Source organism: Xyrauchen texanus, chromosome 41, assembly GCF_025860055.1.
Source record: "Xyrauchen texanus isolate HMW12.3.18 chromosome 41, RBS_HiC_50CHRs, whole genome shotgun sequence".
Lineage (NCBI taxonomy): Eukaryota > Metazoa > Chordata > Actinopteri > Cypriniformes > Catostomidae > Xyrauchen > Xyrauchen texanus.
The window spans coordinates 11,530,981-11,553,190 of NC_068316.1; the positions used below are offsets into that span (position 1 = coordinate 11,530,981).

At 37.6% G+C, this 22,210-nt stretch overlaps 1 protein-coding gene across 1 annotated transcript in view; it reads right to left on the bottom strand.

Annotated features, from left to right (window-relative positions):
- The window catches only part of map3k15 (mitogen-activated protein kinase kinase kinase 15), a 41,880-nt gene that overhangs the window by 18,869 nt on the left and 801 nt on the right, over positions 1-22,210 (bottom strand). The window contains exons 2-20 of the mRNA XM_052114090.1: positions 18,443-18,582; positions 16,040-16,063; positions 12,912-13,105; positions 11,510-11,678; positions 11,017-11,123; positions 10,698-10,868; positions 10,278-10,390; positions 10,020-10,179; positions 8,397-8,547; positions 8,178-8,285; positions 8,049-8,098; positions 7,351-7,446; positions 6,402-6,489; positions 6,177-6,310; positions 5,854-5,981; positions 5,627-5,757; positions 5,298-5,403; positions 3,169-3,326; positions 1,159-1,342 (exon numbers count right to left, since the gene is read on the bottom strand). Coding sequence (XP_051970050.1) covers positions 1,159-1,342; positions 3,169-3,326; positions 5,298-5,403; positions 5,627-5,757; positions 5,854-5,981; positions 6,177-6,310; positions 6,402-6,489; positions 7,351-7,446; positions 8,049-8,098; positions 8,178-8,285; positions 8,397-8,547; positions 10,020-10,179; positions 10,278-10,390; positions 10,698-10,868; positions 11,017-11,123; positions 11,510-11,678; positions 12,912-13,105; positions 16,040-16,063; positions 18,443-18,582 — 2,412 coding nt within the window. The remainder of the gene's footprint in view (positions 1-1,158; positions 1,343-3,168; positions 3,327-5,297; positions 5,404-5,626; positions 5,758-5,853; positions 5,982-6,176; positions 6,311-6,401; positions 6,490-7,350; positions 7,447-8,048; positions 8,099-8,177; positions 8,286-8,396; positions 8,548-10,019; positions 10,180-10,277; positions 10,391-10,697; positions 10,869-11,016; positions 11,124-11,509; positions 11,679-12,911; positions 13,106-16,039; positions 16,064-18,442; positions 18,583-22,210) is intronic.

Below are 22,210 nucleotides of genomic sequence, written 5' to 3' on the forward strand. Positions count from 1 at the left end.
GGATAAATTCATTGAGGATGAACATTCATAAAAATATCACAATAATATTCAAATCAATTCCACTTTGAACAGGAAAAGCATGCTTGATCCAAATTAGTAAGAAACCACTGAAAAGTGAAAGAACAACTAATTAAGAGAATGAGGAAAATGATAACAGACACACAGGACCAATCAGAGCACAATCAGAACATGCATTGAACAGTCACCAGAAACTATCAGAACAGCAATGATTATGAGCTGATGGCCTTTAAGGAGACACACTAGATGGTGGAGACAAACCTTGCCAAACTGTTACACAGAGAATCCAAGCCAAAGCGAGCCAATAGGACAATTGGATGCCGTCAATGCGGTAAAAGGAGACATTGATACTTGTTAGTTGTTAGCATCACACCAGTGTGGTTTGACTTTGCAGCCAAAAGTCAGTAAAACAAATTCTGACTAATAAATCTGTTTAATTTTAATGTCATAACCATAAAAATAAGGCACTTAATTTATACTGTAAATAACTCTCTACTGAATTTATACTTCTGCTATAACATTTGTGTCACTCTTTTTACTCTTGAAACTTGATTTAGTGGTACTGCTAATATTGATGACTCTGTTTAACGTTACAGATTAAGATATTGACAGCTATGTCACTAACGCACATAATTGTCAGACTTATGTCCATTTGAACGAGAAATCCTGAGAGATTTCGGAGAAAGCAGTGAGCGTGTATGTGTGAAACACAACACTAGGAGAATTATTTTCATGGACAGCAGGATAGCTCAAATGTGCAGCATGAGTGAAGGCCATTTGTGAAGTTTAAGTGAGTCTGTGCTGTTCAGATTTTTCTCAGGCTAGCTATAGATTATTCTCAGGCCCCTCCCCTGCACAGCAGTAGGCAACATCACTTGTGTAAATCCAATCTGGACCGCAAAAGACTGGCTGAGAGCAGTTTGGACCTGTTGAGTATATCTGAGATAGCAGCAAGATGCAGGAATGCTGGGCTATGTGGGGTTGGGCAGCTCTGTGTGTTTGCCTGAGAGAAATGTTCTTTGTGTGCTCTTACAAGACCCAAAATGCCATACACTCCATGGATATGACCAGAGGGGTCAACACAGGTCGCAGTATTATCACAGCTGCGGCAAGCGTGTTAGACTCGGTCAGAAATGTTACCTGAGGGTTTGAATGCAATCTTGTTCTTTTTGCCTTTGATGTTTTGACGTAAAAACAGATCTTTGAGCAGGTCCCCAGCCATCGCTCGTTTATTGGGATCAGGCTCAAAGCAGGACAAGATGAAGGATTTAGCCTCTGAGGAAAGAGATTCTGGGATCTCAGGGTGGATTTTAAACATGCCCACCTAGTACAAATAAAATAGAAATGAGTGAAGGAGAGTACAATAAACATGCAAGCAAATTTTAAGGGAAAATGTTGTACTAAATATAGTAAAGATATATTATTATTTTTATTCAAAGGCTACAGAAGGTTGAATTCATTGGGAAGATTTTTCGAACAGTCAATTTGCCATTTTCCCTTTAGTTTTCCATACCATTTTTTCTTTAAATAGTTTATTTTTTATTTTTATTTGTACTATTTTTTTAATAAACACAAAATCATTTAAAAGACACTCAAAAATATATTTTTTATCATAATTATTTTTAACCATTCCCATGTATTGACATATTAAATAATTCAGATGAAAAAAAAATATATAATTTCAAATGAAATAAGCATCTAGACTTATTTAACAAATTCATTTCAAATAAAAAAAATAAAAATAAAAACAGAAATAGTCATCTATCAACATTATTAGGTGATTTCTTAAAATGAATTTCAATCTGTGTTCACATTCTAAACTTTAAATTTAAAATTGTATGCTAATTTATGCATTTGGAATATTTTCATCACAAAAAAAAAAACAACAAAAAAACATGCACAACTAGACATAAAAACAAAACAATGCATCTCTATTAGAGGTCGACCGATAGTGGATTTTGCTGATACTGGTAGCTAAGGTAAAAAAAATAGATAATCGATTAATCACAGATAGTTTTTAAATTCGATTTTAAGAATGCTAAAAAATTACTATACTATAACTGGCACAAACATAGAGGCTACAAGAGTCCTATTGTAGCTTATTATGTACCACTTATTGTTCAACCAAAATCCCAATAATAACCCCAAATTTTAAAAGATGATTTTGGTGCATAATGTGGTACTTTTAACTGTAAACAAGCCCCAAACACACAAGGGACTCTTAGCTCTGTTAAAATGCTGCAAGAAATGTATTAATTGAAAAGGCATGCAAAATATTTTCCTACTCTCTGAAAGATATTACTGAAATAACTGTCGTGAGATATCTCACCGGTCTCTGTGATAGCTCTAGACTCTATAAACAGTAAAAAAAATGCGTCTCTAACACTTTCGACCTGTCATCATCAATAATTTTGTGTGTTCTCATTGTATTGTAGTTTCAGCGAATTATTGTGGCTTACTGCCATATTTTTGCCATGTTGTTCATAACAGTTGTCAGTTGAGGGCGCTATTTTGTTGCTGTTGTTTTAATCAACCATTCCGCACTTGAATGTTTTGGAAAGAGGGGGTGTGGCTAATTCAAGGGCTATAATAGAGTACAGCCCATATAATCACTAGTTGAAGAGTTTGTATGTATATTTCTCCAGATGAGGTTTAATGAGGAATAAGGTTTAGTATTATTCACAAGATTTGAATTTGGAGACACAATGTATGTGCTAATAGGGCACGTTTTCATATAGTCACGTTTTTCTTTGCATGCCCTCGCTTCATTTTAGATTACTCGCTTATCTAATTAAAAATAGACAAGGAATAATAAAAAACTATTGGCATAGATTTTTGCTGATATTTCCAAAAACGAGTAAATAACTCAAACTCAAACACTAAAATCAGTATGCAGATTAATCAGTAAAACCAATATATCGGACGATCTCTAATGTCTATGAAGTTCTTCACGCTTCATGTCCAAAATATCATACTGCAATGACCTGGTTATTTGGAGGGGATTCGGAGGCTAGGTTGATTGTATTTTTTCAGATGATGAATAGTTTTATCTGAACTAAATATTCAGTATTTTACTTAGATGCATCAAACACATCATCTGGTGTGAACAAGCCTTAATTTATCAATATGTATTAAGAAAACTCCCATTACCTTAAACATGGCAGCCTGTGGCTCTCCCAGCTCATGGAAAGGGGGTTTGCCTGTTGCCATCTCTATGATCGTACACCCCAAGGACCAAATATCAGCAGGTGCCCCATAACCTCTGGGGCCTTTATCGATGATTTCAGGGGCCATGTACTGCAACGTGCCTAGACAGTTGTTTACCAAGGATAGAATTTAATTAGATAAGAATGTGCTGTTACAAGAAGTTACACAAAGTAAAGAAAATAAAGGAGAGAAGGATGAAATGATGACAACTGCAGTGGAGGACAGCGAGAGTAAGAGAGGGAGGAAGGACGGATGAGTGCACCTGCTCTGATGCTTTAGCAAACACTTATGAAACACAAACACACTCCCGTCTCACAAGCTATGCTAATCTAATTACTTTCCAGCAGGAGACATTCTCATGTTACCAGTGACAGGGACTCATAATCACTCACCATGACGGAAGGGTCATGAGTAGACAACAAGAGTTATCTAAGCCTTGGAGAGGTGACCAAATACACAAAAGAGGTTGGGCTAGATAATTACGACCAACAGCCATGTTGGTCACCCAAAAGCAGGCAACTAGATTTTCATATTGTACAGGCTGTTAGGGGTGTAACAGTTATGACCCGGACCAGATATGGAGAAAGAAGACCAGGAGTCGAGAAGTTCAATTAAAGAATCAAAAATTTACTGAAGTATAGTCTGCAGTGAAATTGGTAGAGCCAGCGGCAAAGTCTCACGAGGAGATTGAAAGCCAACTCGTACCTTACACAAAATCTTACATCAATTATACCATTTGCAAGGACGTACATTCCATTATTTTACTCCTGATTGGCTAAAAGACCATAAAGTCACAACATATAGACAGCTATGCGGCCTATCAACATTAATCAGCGCACTTGTCGTCCGAGCCCGAGATTTACATCTGAAGTGACCTCGCAGATGGTTGCGGGGCATCTTCGAGTCGGCCTGGTGTGCATCCCTGGGTTCAAAACCTGGGTAGAAAGTCAAACGCACACACAAAACACTGACGAACGACAGTTCTTCTCTGGGCACAAGAGAGCCAGAGCACAACGTTATCAGGCCATTTAAACCAAAACAGAGAGATAAAATATTCACTCCTCGGGCAGAGGAGAGGGGTAGAAATAACATACATTTCTTCCCTAAAGAAGTAATAAGAGAAAATCACACTTCTACTATTCAGGTATTATTACATAGGACTTTAAACCATATAATTAGTCATGGAAAGGTAACAATCAAACACAGAATACATCTGGAACCTATGTTTAACGCATTCTCCAGCCCCACGGAAACACCAGCATCACAGATAAGCTTATCCCCAAAAGACCTTCAGCCTACGTGCGGGACAGAGAGAAAGACTCTGGAATGTTCCTAAAAGAGACTAGTTAGCATTCAACACACATATGATTCAAAGTATATTTCAGTTATGCATAAGAAAATAGAATTGATTATGTGATCATGCATATAGTTAATTCATCGCTTTATTAAAGAAGTTAAGCAACAGAATACAGATAGATATTGATATAAAAGGATATATATATATATATATATATATATGTATTGATATATCTGAAGAGACAAGGGATTTTGACCCTCACCCTTCATACAGGCCTCAGGAGAACTAAGTTATGTGCCTGGCTGAAAAGACTAGCATAGACCAGCATGATTTTGCCTTAATTATGTTGGTTTGTACAAGTCTTCTTTTTGTTTTCATACAATGAAAATGAATGGTGACTGGGACTGAACATTCTGCCTAACATCTCCGTTTGTGTTCATGGAAGAAAGAAAGTCATATTGGGTTAAAACAACTTGAGGGTGAATAAATGTTGACCGAATTTTCATTTTTGGGTGAATTATCCCTTTAAGGTACCACAGCAGTGTTGTGATGGGGGAGGTGCCCTGTCATAGACAGTAGAATGATGAATGGAATTCCCTTGGATACGGTTTGATGGGGCTAATAAGTGACTGAACTTTAACTAAAACCAAACCTGTGACCTTGCACGAGCACCAGCTTGTGTGACAGGCCCTATATATGACAGAGAAGAGTTCAAATAGAAACGGGTCACTTGAGAAGCAGTTTAAAAGGCAATGAAAGTAAAACATATATATACCAGTAAATGTTTCTGTGCAGGGATTGACTCCAGCCAGCCTCTTGGATGTGCCAAAATCTGAGATTTTCAACACACCGCTGTAAGTGTTGACCAGGACATTGTCTCCCTGTGAAGAGACGTAAATGGTCACTGATTGTTCAATTCAAGTTCATAGTCAAATGTATTTTAAAAACAACAGATGTTGACAGATGTTGAAAGCTTCTAAATAAATGTATAAATAACATTCAATAAAAAATACAATGATACATACATCCAATAATTATAGTAAAAGTAGTGAACTTAAAGCAGATCCAAATCTAGATTCGTCACAGTTCAGCTGTTGTTGTTACCTTGATGTCCCGATGAACAATTTGGTTCTCATGTAAATAACGAAGTCCTTCCAAGATCTGCCGTGTGTAGAAGATTATGGTGGCCTCTTTCAGAGGACCCCACTTTGAACGAAGCAATGCTGACAAACTGCCTGTGAATAAAGGTGACATACATCACAAATCACATATAATGAAGAAAACACTTTTTCATTTTGAGTCTCAAGACTTCAGAAACAACCCTCACGTACCTCCAGGGACCTGTTCCATGAAGATCTTGATATAGCCATCCTCTGACACTGAACCCAGGTATTGAACGATGTTCCTGTGTTTTAGGTATTTGTGGAGGGCGATCTCCTCATGCAGAGGCTGGGAGTACCTGTAGATGGCAAACCATACTGTTTAGAATTGCAGAACTGCATTTAAAGGAATAGTTCACCCAAAAATACAAATTCTGTCATAATTTATGAGTTGTTTTTAGAACTCAAGTTCATGCATGAAAACGCGAGCCACTGTGAACGATAGATTCTCCTCCCTACCAGTAGGTGGCAATATGCACAGAGAATGTTCTTACCTGCTGTCCCTCTCTGGGATCTCTTTGATGGCAATGCGCACTTGGTTGCTCAGGTCTCTTCCTGCATAGACCACTCCGTATGTACCCCTACCGAGAATCACTCTGTCTCCATTCTCATTATAGTCGTACTCGTACTGCAGAAAGACTCAGGGTTTCAGTACAACAATCCATAGAAATGTAATAATGACAACAGAAAAACTACAGGTGAGCAATGCAAGTTCTCACCTCCAGAGTGTCTCCATCTCCCTCCCCCTCTAGCTCAACAGCATTTCCTGACCCATCTGTGATCAGCTCCTTGACCATGGAGCAGAACCTTCAAATAGCATACAGGTGACAACCATGCACAGCTAAGGCCCTGTTTACATCTGGTATTAAGATGTGTTTTGGGTGATCCGATTACAAAAGGACAAGCAAGACACATCAATATGCATCTCCTTTGACCGCTAGTGCACATATTTTTAGGGGAGGGTCTCTGATTTCATGACCACATACATCACTACGCCAGTGAACTGCATCATAATAAGTTGCAAAAATAATTTTTTGTCCATGTATATGTACTCTATGTGCTTTTTTAAAGTTATTTTCTTTCAAAACTGCACATAATCGACAAAGTTTAAAACTCTTGTTTTAGCTCAGAGGTTGATTGACAGGTGAGTGGGCGGTGCTTTGCTGCTGTTCGAACGCATTAGAACAGATGGGACTTACACTACGATATGTTTTCAACCTCTTTTGACCACGTCTAAATGTAGTCGAAGTGGATAAATGTTAAAAAAATGTGGACACCGTTTACACCCACCTTTAGCATCATTCTGTTTCAACTAGATCACCCAAAACGCATCTTAATACCAAGTGTAAACAGGGCCTTATTTATCTTTGTAACAGTAGAGTTTTACACTGCCCTATTAAAGCTAAAACACAGTAACTTTGCCAACATTGAAACATGATTTCAACGTTTTTTGATTGTCCAGCCAAATGCGATTATTAAGGTTGCACACTCCACTTTCTCTGAGCATAAGTTCAGCCAAACAAGTCAGTCATGGGACAGTTCATAGTCTAAGACATATGATTTCAGTAATAACTAAATTTTTACAAAATGTGTGGTTACTGTTTTTTGGCTTTGTAGGCAAGAACAGTTTGAAGCATAAAGAGGTGAAATAAACACAGTTGTTCCAACCTGCCACACTGGTCCTCTGTGGAGAAGTAGATCTGGAAATCATCGGAGTTATCGTGGACATACAAAAAGCAGCAGCGCTCATCAAATTTAGAGATGCTAGAGAGTGGAAAGAGAGAGTGGATAGAGGATTTATACATCTGTGTGATCATGAATAGATCGCATTTAAATGGAAGATGTGCTATTGAAACGACTTGTGTGATGTAACAGCCAGAAGATTGTAGCAGCCTTAGGAGTTCATTCTGATAATGGAATGGTTCCCCAAAAAATTACTATTCTGTCATCTTGTATGTTGTTCTAAACCAGTATGACTTTCTTTCATTGTGGAACACAAAAGGAGATATCATGCAGAATGTTAGCCTCAGTCACCATTCACTTTCATTGTATGGATAAAAGATGCAATGAATGTGAATCTTGGCTAACATTCTTCTACATAACATCTCTTTTTGTGTCATACATAAGTCATACGGGTTTGGAACAATATGGGGTAAAAGATGACAAATTTGTAATTTTCTGGGTGAACTAAGCCTTTAACAAACTTTTATATGCAAAGCAGGACTAGTTACTGAATCATCAACATGTCTTACTTGGTTAAATCATGCTAAGTGACAGAGTGCAGTCAAGGAGAGAGCAAGACACTGAGCAACTGAGAGAAAGAGATACTGAGAGAAAGAGAGAGAGAGAGAGAGAGAGACTCCTACCTAATGCCTTTGATGGATGACGCTGTGAAGTTCCACTCATGTATGCCCTTCTGTGCACAAATCAGGAAAGTAAACAATGATACGAGGCCCTTTAAAAATACCCTATTTTGAGATTTTGTGGGTACTGACCGTCTCAGCAGGAGATACATGCCATATAGAAACGTTTTTCTCTTCAGCTTCACTGTTTATGGACACATACGAGGGCTGGTAAACTTTAGTAGGCTCTAGGATCAAGACCTGCATAACGGAAAAAGTGACAAGTCCATTAAACACTGTTCTAATTTAGTAAATGATGTGTCAATATAGGTGTGATCTTGGATGAGACAATGATGTAAGGTAGTGTAGTACCGGAAAGCGAAGGCCATTGGTTGTTCCCTGTGTGGCCTCCACAATGATGTCCATCCAGAAGTTGAGTCGCTCTCTCTGAGGAGAATGCTCTGTGTTCTGCTTCTTAAAATGCTGAATCAGCTGAAGGTTCTGGACGACTGATCGCAGGTACCTTAAAGAGAATATAAATGTCAGACAAGAGAAAAGAATGAATATTAAACAGCAATGAAGTCATGAACAATTGTGTTGTCAAGACCATATACCTTATACAAAGTAGTGCCATTTTTTTTTTTGATGGGAATGAAATGGGAGGGAAAGTCTTACAGTCTCCTCAATGGTATGCACTGTATAAAGCTCCTAGATCACATCTAATTTTCTAATAGCATCAAAATGTAGATAAAATGTTTTTTATTTTTGCCATAAAGCACCAGAAATTGATTTTTGATAACTTATTTGTTAGTTTAATATATTGATCAAATTACAGTTTCTCAATTGATAGTTCACTGCTCTCAATACAATTAACAAAGCCATCTGAACACTTTGTAATTGTCCTAAACAGATTGTGCATTTTTCTTGATTTTTCTCATTTTCTTGAAACAGATACAGTTAACACAAACAACTAAATTGAAGTTATACTCTCAAATGCACATGTCAGGTTGTCAAAGGCCTTCATATTGATATCTGCTGTGTTAGTAATGCACACAGCAAAGAAAATACAATTAACTTTTCACACAATTGTCATGACTTTGCTATCTATAAAAGGGGTCATATGTTATGCATATGATAACATGTTTCATGTTATACTGAAAAATAAAATGTATTTCTTTGAATTTAATTCCATTTGAATTCTACCTTAAATTCGAATTCAATTTGCTATTCTACATCCTGTTTGCTAACTCAATTCAAATTCAATCCAGATTCAGGAACCTTGAGGCGAATGTGCTACAACAGTAGAAGAACATGTCAGGTTCCAATTCTATTAGACAAGAACAGAAAGCTGAGGCTGCAATGGGCACAGGCTCACCAAAACCAGACAGTTAAAGACTGGAAAAATGAATGATGAATCTGGATTTCTGCTGACGTAGACAGTTAGTCGGCCCACTGCAACCTCAGCTTTCTGTTCTTGGTTGACAGAAGTGGAACCTGATGTGGTCTTCAGCTGTTCGACATTTTGTATATTCTGAGATGCTATTCTGCTCACTACAATTGTACAGAGTGGTTATCTGAATTACCATATCTTTTCTGCCAGCTTGAACCAGTCTGGCCATTCTCCATTGACCCCTCTCATCAACAAGGCTTTCTGTTCGCAGAACTGCCACTCACTGGATGTTTTTTGTATTTGAAACCATTCAGACACTAGAGACTGTTGTGCGTGAAAATCCCAGGAGATCATCAGTTAAAATACTCAAACCAGCCCATCTGGCACCAATAATCATGCCACGGTCAAAATCACTAAGATCGCATTTTTTCCCCATTCTGATGGTTGATGTGAACATTAACTGAAGCTCCTGACACATATCTGCATGATTTTTGCACTGCTACCACACAATTGGCTGATTAAATAATCACATATAAGTAGGTGCACAGGTGTTACTAATAAAGTGGTAGGTGACTAAATATTCTACATGTATACTGTATGTTTACCATATAGGTGGCTTGAGTTTGAAGAGTTTCTCTGCAGCCTGTACAGCTTTGGGAATGTCATTGGCCAGCATACTGACAGTAAAGAACTGCCCTACATCCCAATAGTTATTCATCTTCTCCAGGCTGCCTTTACGACCCAGCAGACTGTTTAACCTCACACCTGTAATAGAAAGAGAGAGACAGGGAGCAGGTTTTTCTGGTTTTCCCTTAATGAAATGAATTAACAAGCAGAAACAAGAAACGCATTTCCCCCCTTACCGATTTTCCTGAGCTCTATGGAAGTCTCAAACTGCTGTCCTGACACAATTAGCAACACTGCCAAATTAATGCCTGAATACAGAGTGGGCTGCAGCTCAAAGCCTTTTCTATACCTGGAACACACATAATAAATATTAAACAACTAGATTTCAAAAGAAATTGTGAGTGGTGCTTGCCCATACAAACATTGGCACCACAATGCTAAGGAGTTGTGGGTGATTGCCAGTGCATTACTATGCGGTTGCTAAGGTGTTCTGACTGTTTTGAGCTTGTTTTATATGGTTGTTAGGGATTTCTAGGTGGTATCTAGGTCTTTCCCTTCCTATGTGCCCACACCACCCCCCTATCCCATGTTATGGGATAGCATAACATACTGTACACCAAAAATAGAAATAGCTTCATGCAACGTATTTAACTTACCACTGGATGGCATTGTCTCTGTTTTTGGTGTCCTTGCAGTCAGAGTCTAGGAATATGTCTTTATAGATGCGACCACACAGACAAAACATGTCAGGTGCAGGGTGCTCACATGACTGCAGAACCTGCAACATCACACGTAATGCCTGCTCTCTATCTCCCGGGCTGTTCCGTCTGTGTGCACACGCACACACATATACAAACATAAATCCATTTGCTTTTCAGATTAATAGGACTGAATTGGAAATAGCACCAAGTTCAGTGTTTGTTTTCTAAGCATATTAATAGGAGAATATACAACACAATGCAGATATGTGGTCACCTATTGAGCGCAAAAGCATAGTGGAACTGGATCATGGGCTGGTTGGCCAAGTCACAGGTGGGCAACATCTCAATGGTCTGTACTAGTTTCACCATGGCATCGTAGTCCTGAAACAGACACCAAAGGCTTTTGGACATTAAAGGGGCATTCCAGGTTAAATATTTAAAGGGCTAGATCACCCAAAATAAAAATGATGTCATCATATACTAACCCTAGTGTTATCCAAACCCCGATGACCTTCTTTTTTTCGATGGAATATGAAATGATGTTTGGCAAAATGTTAGCCTCAGTCACCATTCACTTTCGATTAATCTTTTCTCCATTCAATATACATAAATAGAGACTGAAGCAAACATTCTGTCTAATTAACATCTCCTTTTGTGTTCACAGTACATAGAAATTCATTTGTAAATAACAAACAAAAATGTGCTGACAATTTGCCCTGTAAACTTCCATTTTATGCGCATTTCTGTTATGCTTTAGATATGTATACCTGTATATCCCTGTAGGAGAACAGCAAGTTCATCACAATGTCCTGAGTCAAAACCTCTGTGTTATCAATGCGTAGTTTGATACGGGTAAGCTCCTTGGCCAACTCTTCTCCCTGGTATTTATCTCGAGCTTTTCGAATGTCATTCAGGAGTGTGTCTTTGTATGAAGCACTGTCAGAGAGGAAGAAATGGTGACAGAATGGGGTTTACTGACCATCTGATGCACACTGCATACAAAAATGGCAAGAGCTGGAGAAAATTGTCAATTCCACTGTGATGGAATGTGCTTTTTTAGAAAAACTGATCACTAGATTTGCCAAAGTTTGCCAGGTTAGTGGTATCAAATCTTTAAAAGAGTGTTGTTTGAGGTAATTGATTAGCAAGCAATCTAGATATTTACAACCAGTTTCTCGTGACATAATCTGTATTTATTACTTTTGTATGGACAGATATTCTGATCACAAAGTCTACACACATTATCACTAATTTCTTCAGTGTTAGTTGCTGTCCAATACTGCAGTGTAATTATTTGAATTATCTGATAATTATTATTGTGGCTTCAACTATTCCAGATAAGACAGCACATAAAAAGCATGTAAAATCAAAACAAATTTGGTCACTTTAGGTGTTCTTGGCCAGAATAATCTGCAAAATTGACACTACATTATGCCGAAACGCTGGTTAAGTGAGACAAGGTGCTAAAAGCTGCAGGAGTTCTAGACTTTTCAGGCATGACATCTGAGCTCCAGGTGAAAGAACACTCTGACACGTGTTAGAAGATCCTGGAGTTCCCAATAAATCTCGCAAGCACTTGCTTGTCAAAAACTTGTCTGTCTTGATGATATAATCTGACCTCCACATGGAGTTCCATTTCTCCACTGCAGCGACGATGAGACACAGCCATCCCAAGACTCTTGAGGATCATTTAACACCTAATTTAGGTCTCTGATGCTATGTTAAATACAAGCTACAGACCTTGCTTAAAAGAAACTTAAACCAGAATGAAATTCCATGCTTATCCAAGCTGGTTTATGCTGGTTTGGTGCTGGTCTAGCTGGTGGACCGCCATAGCCATTTTGTTCACCAGCCAAAAAATGAAATCCAAGGGAGGCTTGCTGATTAAGCTAGTTAAAAAAGGTGACCAGCAATGCTAGTCTTTCCAACAGGGAATTCCACAAAAAAAAAAAAAATTATTATTATATCATTATACACTATACATATAAATTATACTATTTTTTTTTATCAATCTCATTTTGTTTACGCATTTGGAAGAAGTATGCATAGCCTACTTTGTGCTCAGTGAAACATGGTGTAACTCCATTATGTAACTGGAAATTATCAGCTAAAGAAGAGAAGACATATTGGGCATCCTGCTAAAAATTAGCATAACGTGAGCAGCCATACCAAGACGTGACGTGAATGTCTTTGAGCAAGTTGACGAAGCGATCCACCAATGGGACACAGAGTGGCCCCAGGAGGTTGTCCCAGTTGGGTTGCATGTATTCTGATGCTCTTCGCTGGGCCACATTCTCACAGCACAAGTACTCATTGTTGGGTGTCATCACGTAAGGGATGAAATAGTAGTTTCCGCTGGAGGCCTGAGGAAGAGAGACAGGAACAAACTCAAAATCTTTATATAAAATTTTTGTGATTTACCGCAGGGGTTCTATAAGTGATGATGAATAATACAAATTAAGAAATAAAAAGAAAAGTCATTCAGGTTTGGAATAAACTTGAGGTTGAGTAAACTTTCATTTCATGATAGTTAGAACTGTCTTAGAGGTAGACCGATCAGTATCGGTTTTACCGATTAATTGGTGCTGATTGTTGCTTTTTGGAACACATAGTTGCAAATAGTTTTTTATTTGTGGTTAACAATCACATTGAGATTTTCTGAATCTAAATCTATCATCATTGATTCAATGTATATTTTTTTTATTTTGATTAGATAATAAAGTGTTCTAAATTGAATTGAGGGCATGCAAAGAAAAATGTGACTATATGGAAACATCCCCCGTCAGCAAATACATCGTTTCTCCACCATCATATCTTGTGAATAACATTAACCTCATTATACCTAATCTGGTGAAATATCTTTACAAATCCCTTCAGCTGGTAAATATATAGGCTATAAAAACCTTAATTTGGTAGATATTTACTTATAGAGCATTGTCATGGAGTCTCTTGTGTGTTTTGTGCTTGTTTATAATTAAAGGTCCCACACCAAATCTTTTTTTCTGGCAATCAGTGAGATTTTGGTTAAACAATAAACTGCATCTGGGATTTTATTCATTTTTGACTCATTGTAGCCTCTATGTCTGTTCCCATCAAAGTAAGGAAAGACATTTTTTCAACATTCTATAAATCGATTTTAAAATCTACAGGCGATGAATCGTTAACGGCCATTTCCACCAACATAAACCTCTAAACTGTGCCACTGTTTAAACGTTGTCTGTGTTAGTGATGCTTAACTCATCAAGCTGGCGGCCACTCTGAGTAACAAGAAAATCTTGTTAACACCTCTGTGATCCTGGAATAGGTATCCTAGAATTCCAGAGTGAAATGGAGGAGGTGGCCACAGCACATCTTAGCGCTTTGCCACATCAACACTTCAAATGTAAGAGGTCACCTGAAGCTTATTTCAAGTCAACTGGCCATCATGCATTCTCACAATTAAATTATTTTAGTCTTTTCCCCAATCATATTTGCAATGTGTTTCCTTAGAGTCCTGTTTGGATGTTTCCAGCATGCACCAGCACGTTTGCAGTACCTACTTTGTTCCTGAGGCCGGAGCCCCTATACTGAGGTGGCAACTGGACCCATGGAAAGCCTATTTTAACTGGCCTTGAAGCCTACTCCAGGTAACACATAAAAAAAAGAGAGAAAAAGATAGAAAAGGAGAGCAAAAGAATAAAGGGAATTGAAAGAAAAGGAGAAAAAACAGAGTGACAGAAATAGGATAGGAATATATACACTACACATCAAAGGTGAATGAGGAAGTTATACAGAAGAGAGAAACTATAATATAAAAGGAACTACAGAGAAATTACACAGAAGATGAAGACATATAGAGGATGGGACCCATGATCAGGCGAATGAGAAACTGAAAGGAATAGTTCACCCAAAAATAAAAATTCTGTCTTCATTTACACCTAGGAGATATTAATAGCAGAAAGTCCAAGCTGCTTGTTTCCATACAATCAAACTGAATGGGTATCACAATTTTAAAGCAAGATTTTCAGTTAACAACACCTACATTTTATCCTGTACCTTACGCAAAGCTATCACATGGCTATAGCAGATTTGCAACACAGAGCACAAGTTGTGTGGACCACTTTTTTTGTCCTTTTTGGAGTTTTTTTGGAGACAGACCTGGTCCCCATCTACTTTCATTAATTCCTCCACCTTCGTCACCATATGGAAGAGAGTGGCTCAGACATTCTGCTAAACTTCTTAAAGGGATAGTTTATCCAATTAATTCTCTCATTATTTACTCACCCTCATGCTATCCCAGATGTGTATGACTTTCTTTTTTCTGCTGAACACAAAAGAAGATTTTTAGAAGAATATTTAATCTCTGTCCTCACAATACAAGTGAATGGGTAACAACATTCTGAAGTTCCAAAAGCACATGAATGCAGCATAAAAGTAATCCATAAGATGCCAGTGGTTAAATCCATATCTTCAGAAGATATGGGTGAGGATGGCCTGAGGGTGAGTAAATTATGAGAGAATTAACATTTTTGGCTGAACTATCCCTTTAAGTGTTTCATAGAAGAAAGAGAGTCATGTGGGTTTGGAACGACATGATGTGGGGAACTGATTTGGTGTCAACTGAATTGGAATTAGAATTTCTATTTTTGAGTGAACTATCCCTTGAAGATCAAGGCATAAATGCCAAAAGAATTTCTGACTATGAGGTCAAACATAGGAAACGCTTCCTTACGGTTTTCAAAACTGATATTGAAACATTCAACAAATCAGAATCAGTGTTCTGACACAGAGGAACTCTCTTTTGTGTGTTTCAGAGTCATTTCAATTCATCATTTAGTTGTAAAATACTGCCAATGTCAAGGTTAGCTCCCTCTCTGCAGCCATTCTATATAAGAGGTCTATTTAAAGACCAGCACTAACTGTACAGGGCTCGGATACCAATGACCATCTCCTTTCACAAACAAACCACGAACACCCACTGACTGACCTAAGTGTCATTACACCTTGAGAGCCCTTATTGGTTTATCATATTCAGCAATGGCCTTATGGCTGGGACATGCTGAACCATCAACCATCAAAACCTTGTGTGTCCACTCACAAAAGATTAGTGTATTTGGATCGGCCCAATGTCTAATATGTGGAGGATGTATTTTAGGGCCATGACACAGAAGAGCATATAAAATATAGCATAGTGTGTCATACAAGCTTTAAATATAGACTCATACACAAAGCTCTTGGCACACGATAATAGCAGCAATGTCCTCAAATGTCATCAAATTACCAATCCTTTAAAGAGTCTGCAGCGATTTGATACTTACTGTGTTTTTCTGTGCCACCATGTCCTACACAAAAAGGAAAGAAAGGATTACTTAAAAATAACATATTTTATGCCACTTGCAGAAACGAATTAATTTATGACCACTACAGCATGTTTTTCAGCAGCCACCAATGATGCTGGAGTGTATTATGAGACAGATTTTTAATAAGTAGATTTTTCAATACTCTGAAGAAAATGCAAGTGATACCGGCCTGTGCAAAATTCGCCACCATGGTGTTACGAAGTTTTGGGTGGCAACAAGGGCTGTGTGATATGGTTGCAAAGATGTTCTGAGGTGCCCTACTAGGGCATCATAGTTGCTTGCTAGGGTGTTCTGGGTGGTTGCTATGTGGGTACTTTCTTCAGCTCTCTAGATATGCTTTGGGTACCTCCTTCAGTGTAAGTGTCAATGCTTGGAAAAGTAATAGTACACCTCTCCTCAACAATCCTTGTTTTATAAGGTCCTTTAGGTGCACCAGCTACCCCATTTATGGTAATGTAATTTTGTGTGTCAGTGGGTACCACTCATGTCTGTAGCAAAAACAGTGTCTGATAAGTTACGCATCAAAGTTTAATCATTACGGTTATGGGATTTGACATATATTTCAAATATTTCGCCTAAGCAATCACCACTTCCTTAGTGTATTGTACTTTCAGTACTACGTTGAATAAAGTTTTGCCATCATGTCACTTATTAAAATGTATCCCCAGAATGATGACAGTGTGGTACAGTGAATGAAACTAGACTGAATGAGATGGATGTAATAGTGTCATATGCAAAGCACATGGACATGAACAAATACAGTTGCACAAACAGAAATTGTGTCCCCACTCCCCATGAGTGACTGAAATCATACAGACTATGCTAGAAACATGCCTTTCTAATGTCTCCCTTGCAATGTGGACATGTGCAGCTGTCCTGGGGCTGCATGCCTGAGCTATAATACAGAGCATGTTGACCTAGTAGCTCTACTGTCCAGTGCCCGGAAAAGATTACACCCTTGTACGCTGAGAATAGCAGGCCCTGGTCATGGCTGGCCTCTTTGTACAGATGACAAAGTTGCCAAATTTGCTCCAAGGTATAACCTCCCCCTATCCCTTGCTAGTGTGTGGCAGCACTCAGTATAAGGGAGAGTACGAATTAATCAATGAGGGTCTATGAGGGGAATATAATTTGACATAGTAATTTGTAATTCAGAAATAACATGTACACTCTATACACTCACTGGGCACTTTATTGGGAACACCTGTACACACCTACACTACTGGTCAAAAGTTTTGAAACACTTGACTGAAATGTTTCTCATGAGGCATATGATTAAATGTTTGAAAGTAGTTTTGTAGACAAAAATATAATTGTGTCACCATATTAATTTGTTTCATTATAAAACTCAAAAAAAGTTTTTGAAATTGATGACTTGGACTAAATAATAAAGAAAATCAGCCAATATGTGCCCAACATAGATAGGAACTCCTACAATACTGTTTAAAAAGCATCTCAGGGTGATACCTCAAGAAGTTGGTAGAGAATTGAAGATGCTAAAATATAACACAGTTTTGATTTATTTTGGATTTTGTTTAGTCACAACATAATTCCCATAGTTCCGTTTCTGTTATTCCATAGTTTTGATGACTTTACTATTATTCTAAAATGTGAAAAATAAAAATTATTATAAAGAATGAGTAAGTGTTTCAAAACATTTGACCAGTAGTGTATATATTCATGCAATTATCTAATCAACCAATTGTGTGGGATCAGTGCAATGCATAAAATCATGCAGATATGGGTCAGGAGCTTCAGTTAATGTGCACACCAACCAGCAGAATGGGGAAAAAACATGATCACAGTGATTTCGACTGCCGCATGATTGTTGGTGCCAGATGGGCTGGCATGAGTATTTCTGTAACTGCTGATCTCCTGGGATTATCACGCACATGTCTCCAAAGATTCCTCAGAATGGGGCCAAAAACAAAAAAACATCCAGTGAGGGGCAGTTCTGCAGACAGAAATGCCTTGTTGATGAGAGAGGTCAACGGAGAATGACCAGACTAGTTTGAGCTGACAGAAAGGCTATGGTAACTCAGATAACCACTCTGTACAAGTGTAATGAGTAGAATAGCATCTCAGAATGCACAACACATTGAACCTTGAGGCAGATGGGCTACAACAGAAGAAGACCACATCAGGCACTTTATTAGGACGATATTGTTCCTAATAAAGTGCTCAGTGAGTGTATATGTGTATATGTATGTGCATTGGGTAAGATTAGTCCAGTAATTATAACTAGTTTTATTTAAAGCAATCGAAATCTAAGGCATGTCCCCCTTTATATAGCTAGGTAAACATATGGCTGCATTCTAAGAGTGAAAAATGTAAGTGTGTGCAAGCATCATGAACTTTCACCTTTAGGGACTGTGCTGTGTCAGGGTCCGTGTCGTGGTAGAGGATGACATTGTTGGCCATATCAAAGCTCTCACGAACACCAAGGTGATAAAACAGTGAGGGCTGTCTGAATACATCGCTCATGTCCACCACGGCAATATCTGCAATCAGTCAGGCACACAGTGAGCAAGCTGGAGGAACATACAATATATTGTTCAATCCCACTAACGCAGTGCAGATTGCTCTATTTACACAAGTAGACGGAGTACAGCTGTAACACAGTGAATATTTCCCTTCTCATGCAAGTTTGAACGGTCATTATCAGTGTGCATCCTCTTTCTGTGTGGGAAATTTAAATGTAGTCAACATTGATGTGTAATTATTAGAAAACATCTACATTTGTCATTTTCTTACCCCTCTTTCAATGTGAATAAATCATTATACCTGATTACCATGAAAGGAAATTTTGCTTCTTGTAAGGTCAAACTCATGACAGTTTGACATTCATTTGGCAGATGCTTTTATTCAAAGTGACTAACAAAAGAGAAAAAAATTTACATACTGTTTTCAAAACTATTACATTTATGTCCAAAACAGTCAAATAAAGTGAATGAGACAGCAATGTGCTTTATTTCTACCATAAATTAATATTGAAGAATACTCAAGATGTAAAAAAATAAAATGTAAAACAATTAGTAAAAACCTGATAAAAACAGATTACCGGTTAGGCCTATTCATTTAGCTCATGACCTAATTAAGCTGTTTTGCTTTATCAATGTTGACCATCTATATACTGTAAAAGGGGCCAACTTTGTAATGATTGTGTTATGCAAACATGGCTGGCAGGGCAGGTAGACAGGTAGGACGAGGAAGAGTAAGAGAAGTGCACATGCAAGCAATTGAGAGGAAGATCCAAGGTTAGAGGTCTTTCCAAGGTGTGTCATCAGAGAACACATTCAATGGGATGTAGATGAGAAGTTGTGGCCAAATGCAAGACAGCATTGACTAGCACCAATAATAATTACCCTTTTGAATTGAGTATTTACCTTTTGTGTGTGTTGACATTACTGGCCTACTCTATTCAGAAAACCAAGTAGGTGTAGCTGCAGGACATAGATCTCCAAATGGGGGTGGGGTTACTCCAAAAGAGGGTGAGGTTACTCCAGAATGAGGCAGGGTTACTCCAAAAAGGGGCGTTACTTCCACTCACAGATAGGTTTAGGGAAAGTGTTCGGTTATAGGCTCCCTATATCTTTGCTGGTGATTTAGAGCTCCATTCCTTTTTTAAAGCTCTGCCTGCAGCTATATACTTTTGCAGAAAAGACCAAATAAAGTCATATCGAAGCATCACATTTGTGTTTTGCTCAGTGCATCCTGCACATCCAGTGCATGTTTGTACAGTGAATATTTGTAAAAATCCAAGATGCAATACAAAAAATGTAAATTAATAAATTATTCATCATTACCAGTATTTTGTGTTTTTAAGGTCACTGTGTAATGAATTAAAAACTATGTTTGCTGGGTAAGAATGTTTGCTATATTATGGGCTGATTTTGAGAGATGTACAGTATGTTTTTTGTGGTATTAGTGAATTATGGAAGAGAAATTAACTGTGTCAAGATGCATGTTGCAAAAGAAAACTGTGTGAAGTTTTTGCAAAAAGGATACTCAGTATTGAGAAAAGCACGTAACCAAGTATTTTGGGAAATGCAAGATGCAAGGTCACTGAGAAAATTAGGTGAACATGCAGGGGACAGATGAAACACTGTGTTACAACTGTACCCTTGCCATAAAAAAACATGATAGCAAATGCTTTTTCTACAGTTTTGTAACTTCTATTCAGTCAGAAAGCTTAGATAAATAATTAAATAAATATGAATTTAAAATAAATTGGTCATACATTATACAGTACACACTGTTTGGACAGATAGATAGATAGATAGATAGATAACTGTAAAATTTTAATAAATTTCTTGCAGCTGTGGTTGCCAAACATCTAACGTAAAAACGGTGACCATGTTTCAGTCTGTACGGGATGTAATTTTGATGCCTGTATATTTTACGGTTCATTACAGTTTGTATTACAAAATGGTATAAACTTGATACACTAACATTCTGGAAAAGCTGCTTTTCACATTTATAATGTATTGTTAATCACTGCAATAATTGCAGAAGGGCACATGATGACAAAGTTCATCAGTAGTGGACCTTCCAAGAGCAATGACCAATAAACATGTAGAGACCATCAGTGTAACAAAATGACATTTATATAATGCAATAAACATGAACTAAACCACAGAAAATATAACACAGAATTCCCAAAGTACATAACTGATATTAAAAATAAGAAGAAACATAAATATTCCCATAAAATATGATAGGTCATGGAGGGTATTCTGGGAATATTATTGCTTTTTTTAAATCGTAATTTAAACAATAACTTAACGTAAAAAGTATGTACTCTCTTGTTAAACATAATATATATTTTTTATTAAATATACGGTAGAATTATACTTTTTACATCCAAAAAACATCTTTTTTTTTACTTTTTTTCTTTTTACAACATTTAATCATAATATTACATATATTGTCTTGTTAAATGAATTGTCATTTTTTTTACTGTATATTTTAACTACATGTTAATCAGTTAGCGTTTTGAAAACCCTCTCAAGGTATAAAATGTGTCAGTATATATCACATGAGTGCCTTCTTATATGCCTTGTTGTGTTACAACCATCCCGGGGTAGTTTAACAACAGTACCCAACATGAGGACTGTTGTAACAAATGTGCTCCTTGTCTTCACACATACTAATTGTGGAAAACAGGAACACTGTATTCAGGCTTTTGATATTGTTTTGATGGTAGACAAATAAACGCATCTCATAATAAAGAAATGGCAAGTTTAATCTGGCCAGTATTTGTGCAATATAGCAAAAAGTGTTATGTAATTATATTTGTTCTTTTCTAGTTAAACAAACTGACATTTATTCTATGGATGTTCATGCAAGCTACTGAAAACGTGGCTGAAAGCTATGCAACAATACAAGACCAGGCTTGATGTAACCAGGATCTGATGCACAGCTTAATAGCTAAGTGCAGAGGTGGGGGAGCAGACCATACAATACTATGAGTCTATGGAATTCAAGAATATTTTTGTTACTTTTTGCCTTCATTAAATTTACTGTAGAATATAACATTTCAACTCAGGATGAAACGTAAAATGAACTTTTTCTTGGAAGCCACGCTCCACGCTTAATGCAAAAAAGTGCTGCAAATGCCATAGTAAATTCGATGCAAAAGAATGCAGGGCATCAAACCTAAAACCACTACCCTTTACACCCATCCAGTGGCCAAAGGTAACCCAGATGTGTTTTGACAACAAAGAATAAAATGTTTGCAGCCACACCTGCAAGAGGAAAGGAATGCGCTGGAGGCAAAGGATCCCAATTGCAGTCCTAAATACCTAAGGAGTATGCCATGACCCTGTAAAAGTAACTCCTTTACCATGGGAATGCCCAGTGACACCCAACCCCCTAACACTGTCCCAAATAAGCCTAAAACACTTGTATTTTGGATAGGTAGAATGCTCCATGACCTGAACTGGGTGTGTCAGATTAGTGAAACATCTCAAATATGGGGTATTAGGGGACCTCCTGTACCAACCTGCAAAGTTTAATATGATCTAGACACCAATACCCTTAATCGAACAGGACCTCTAGTCTCTATTCTTCTGGAGATCTATAGTGCACAGTTGGATATGATGTAGGATTGCGCACCCATACCCAGGG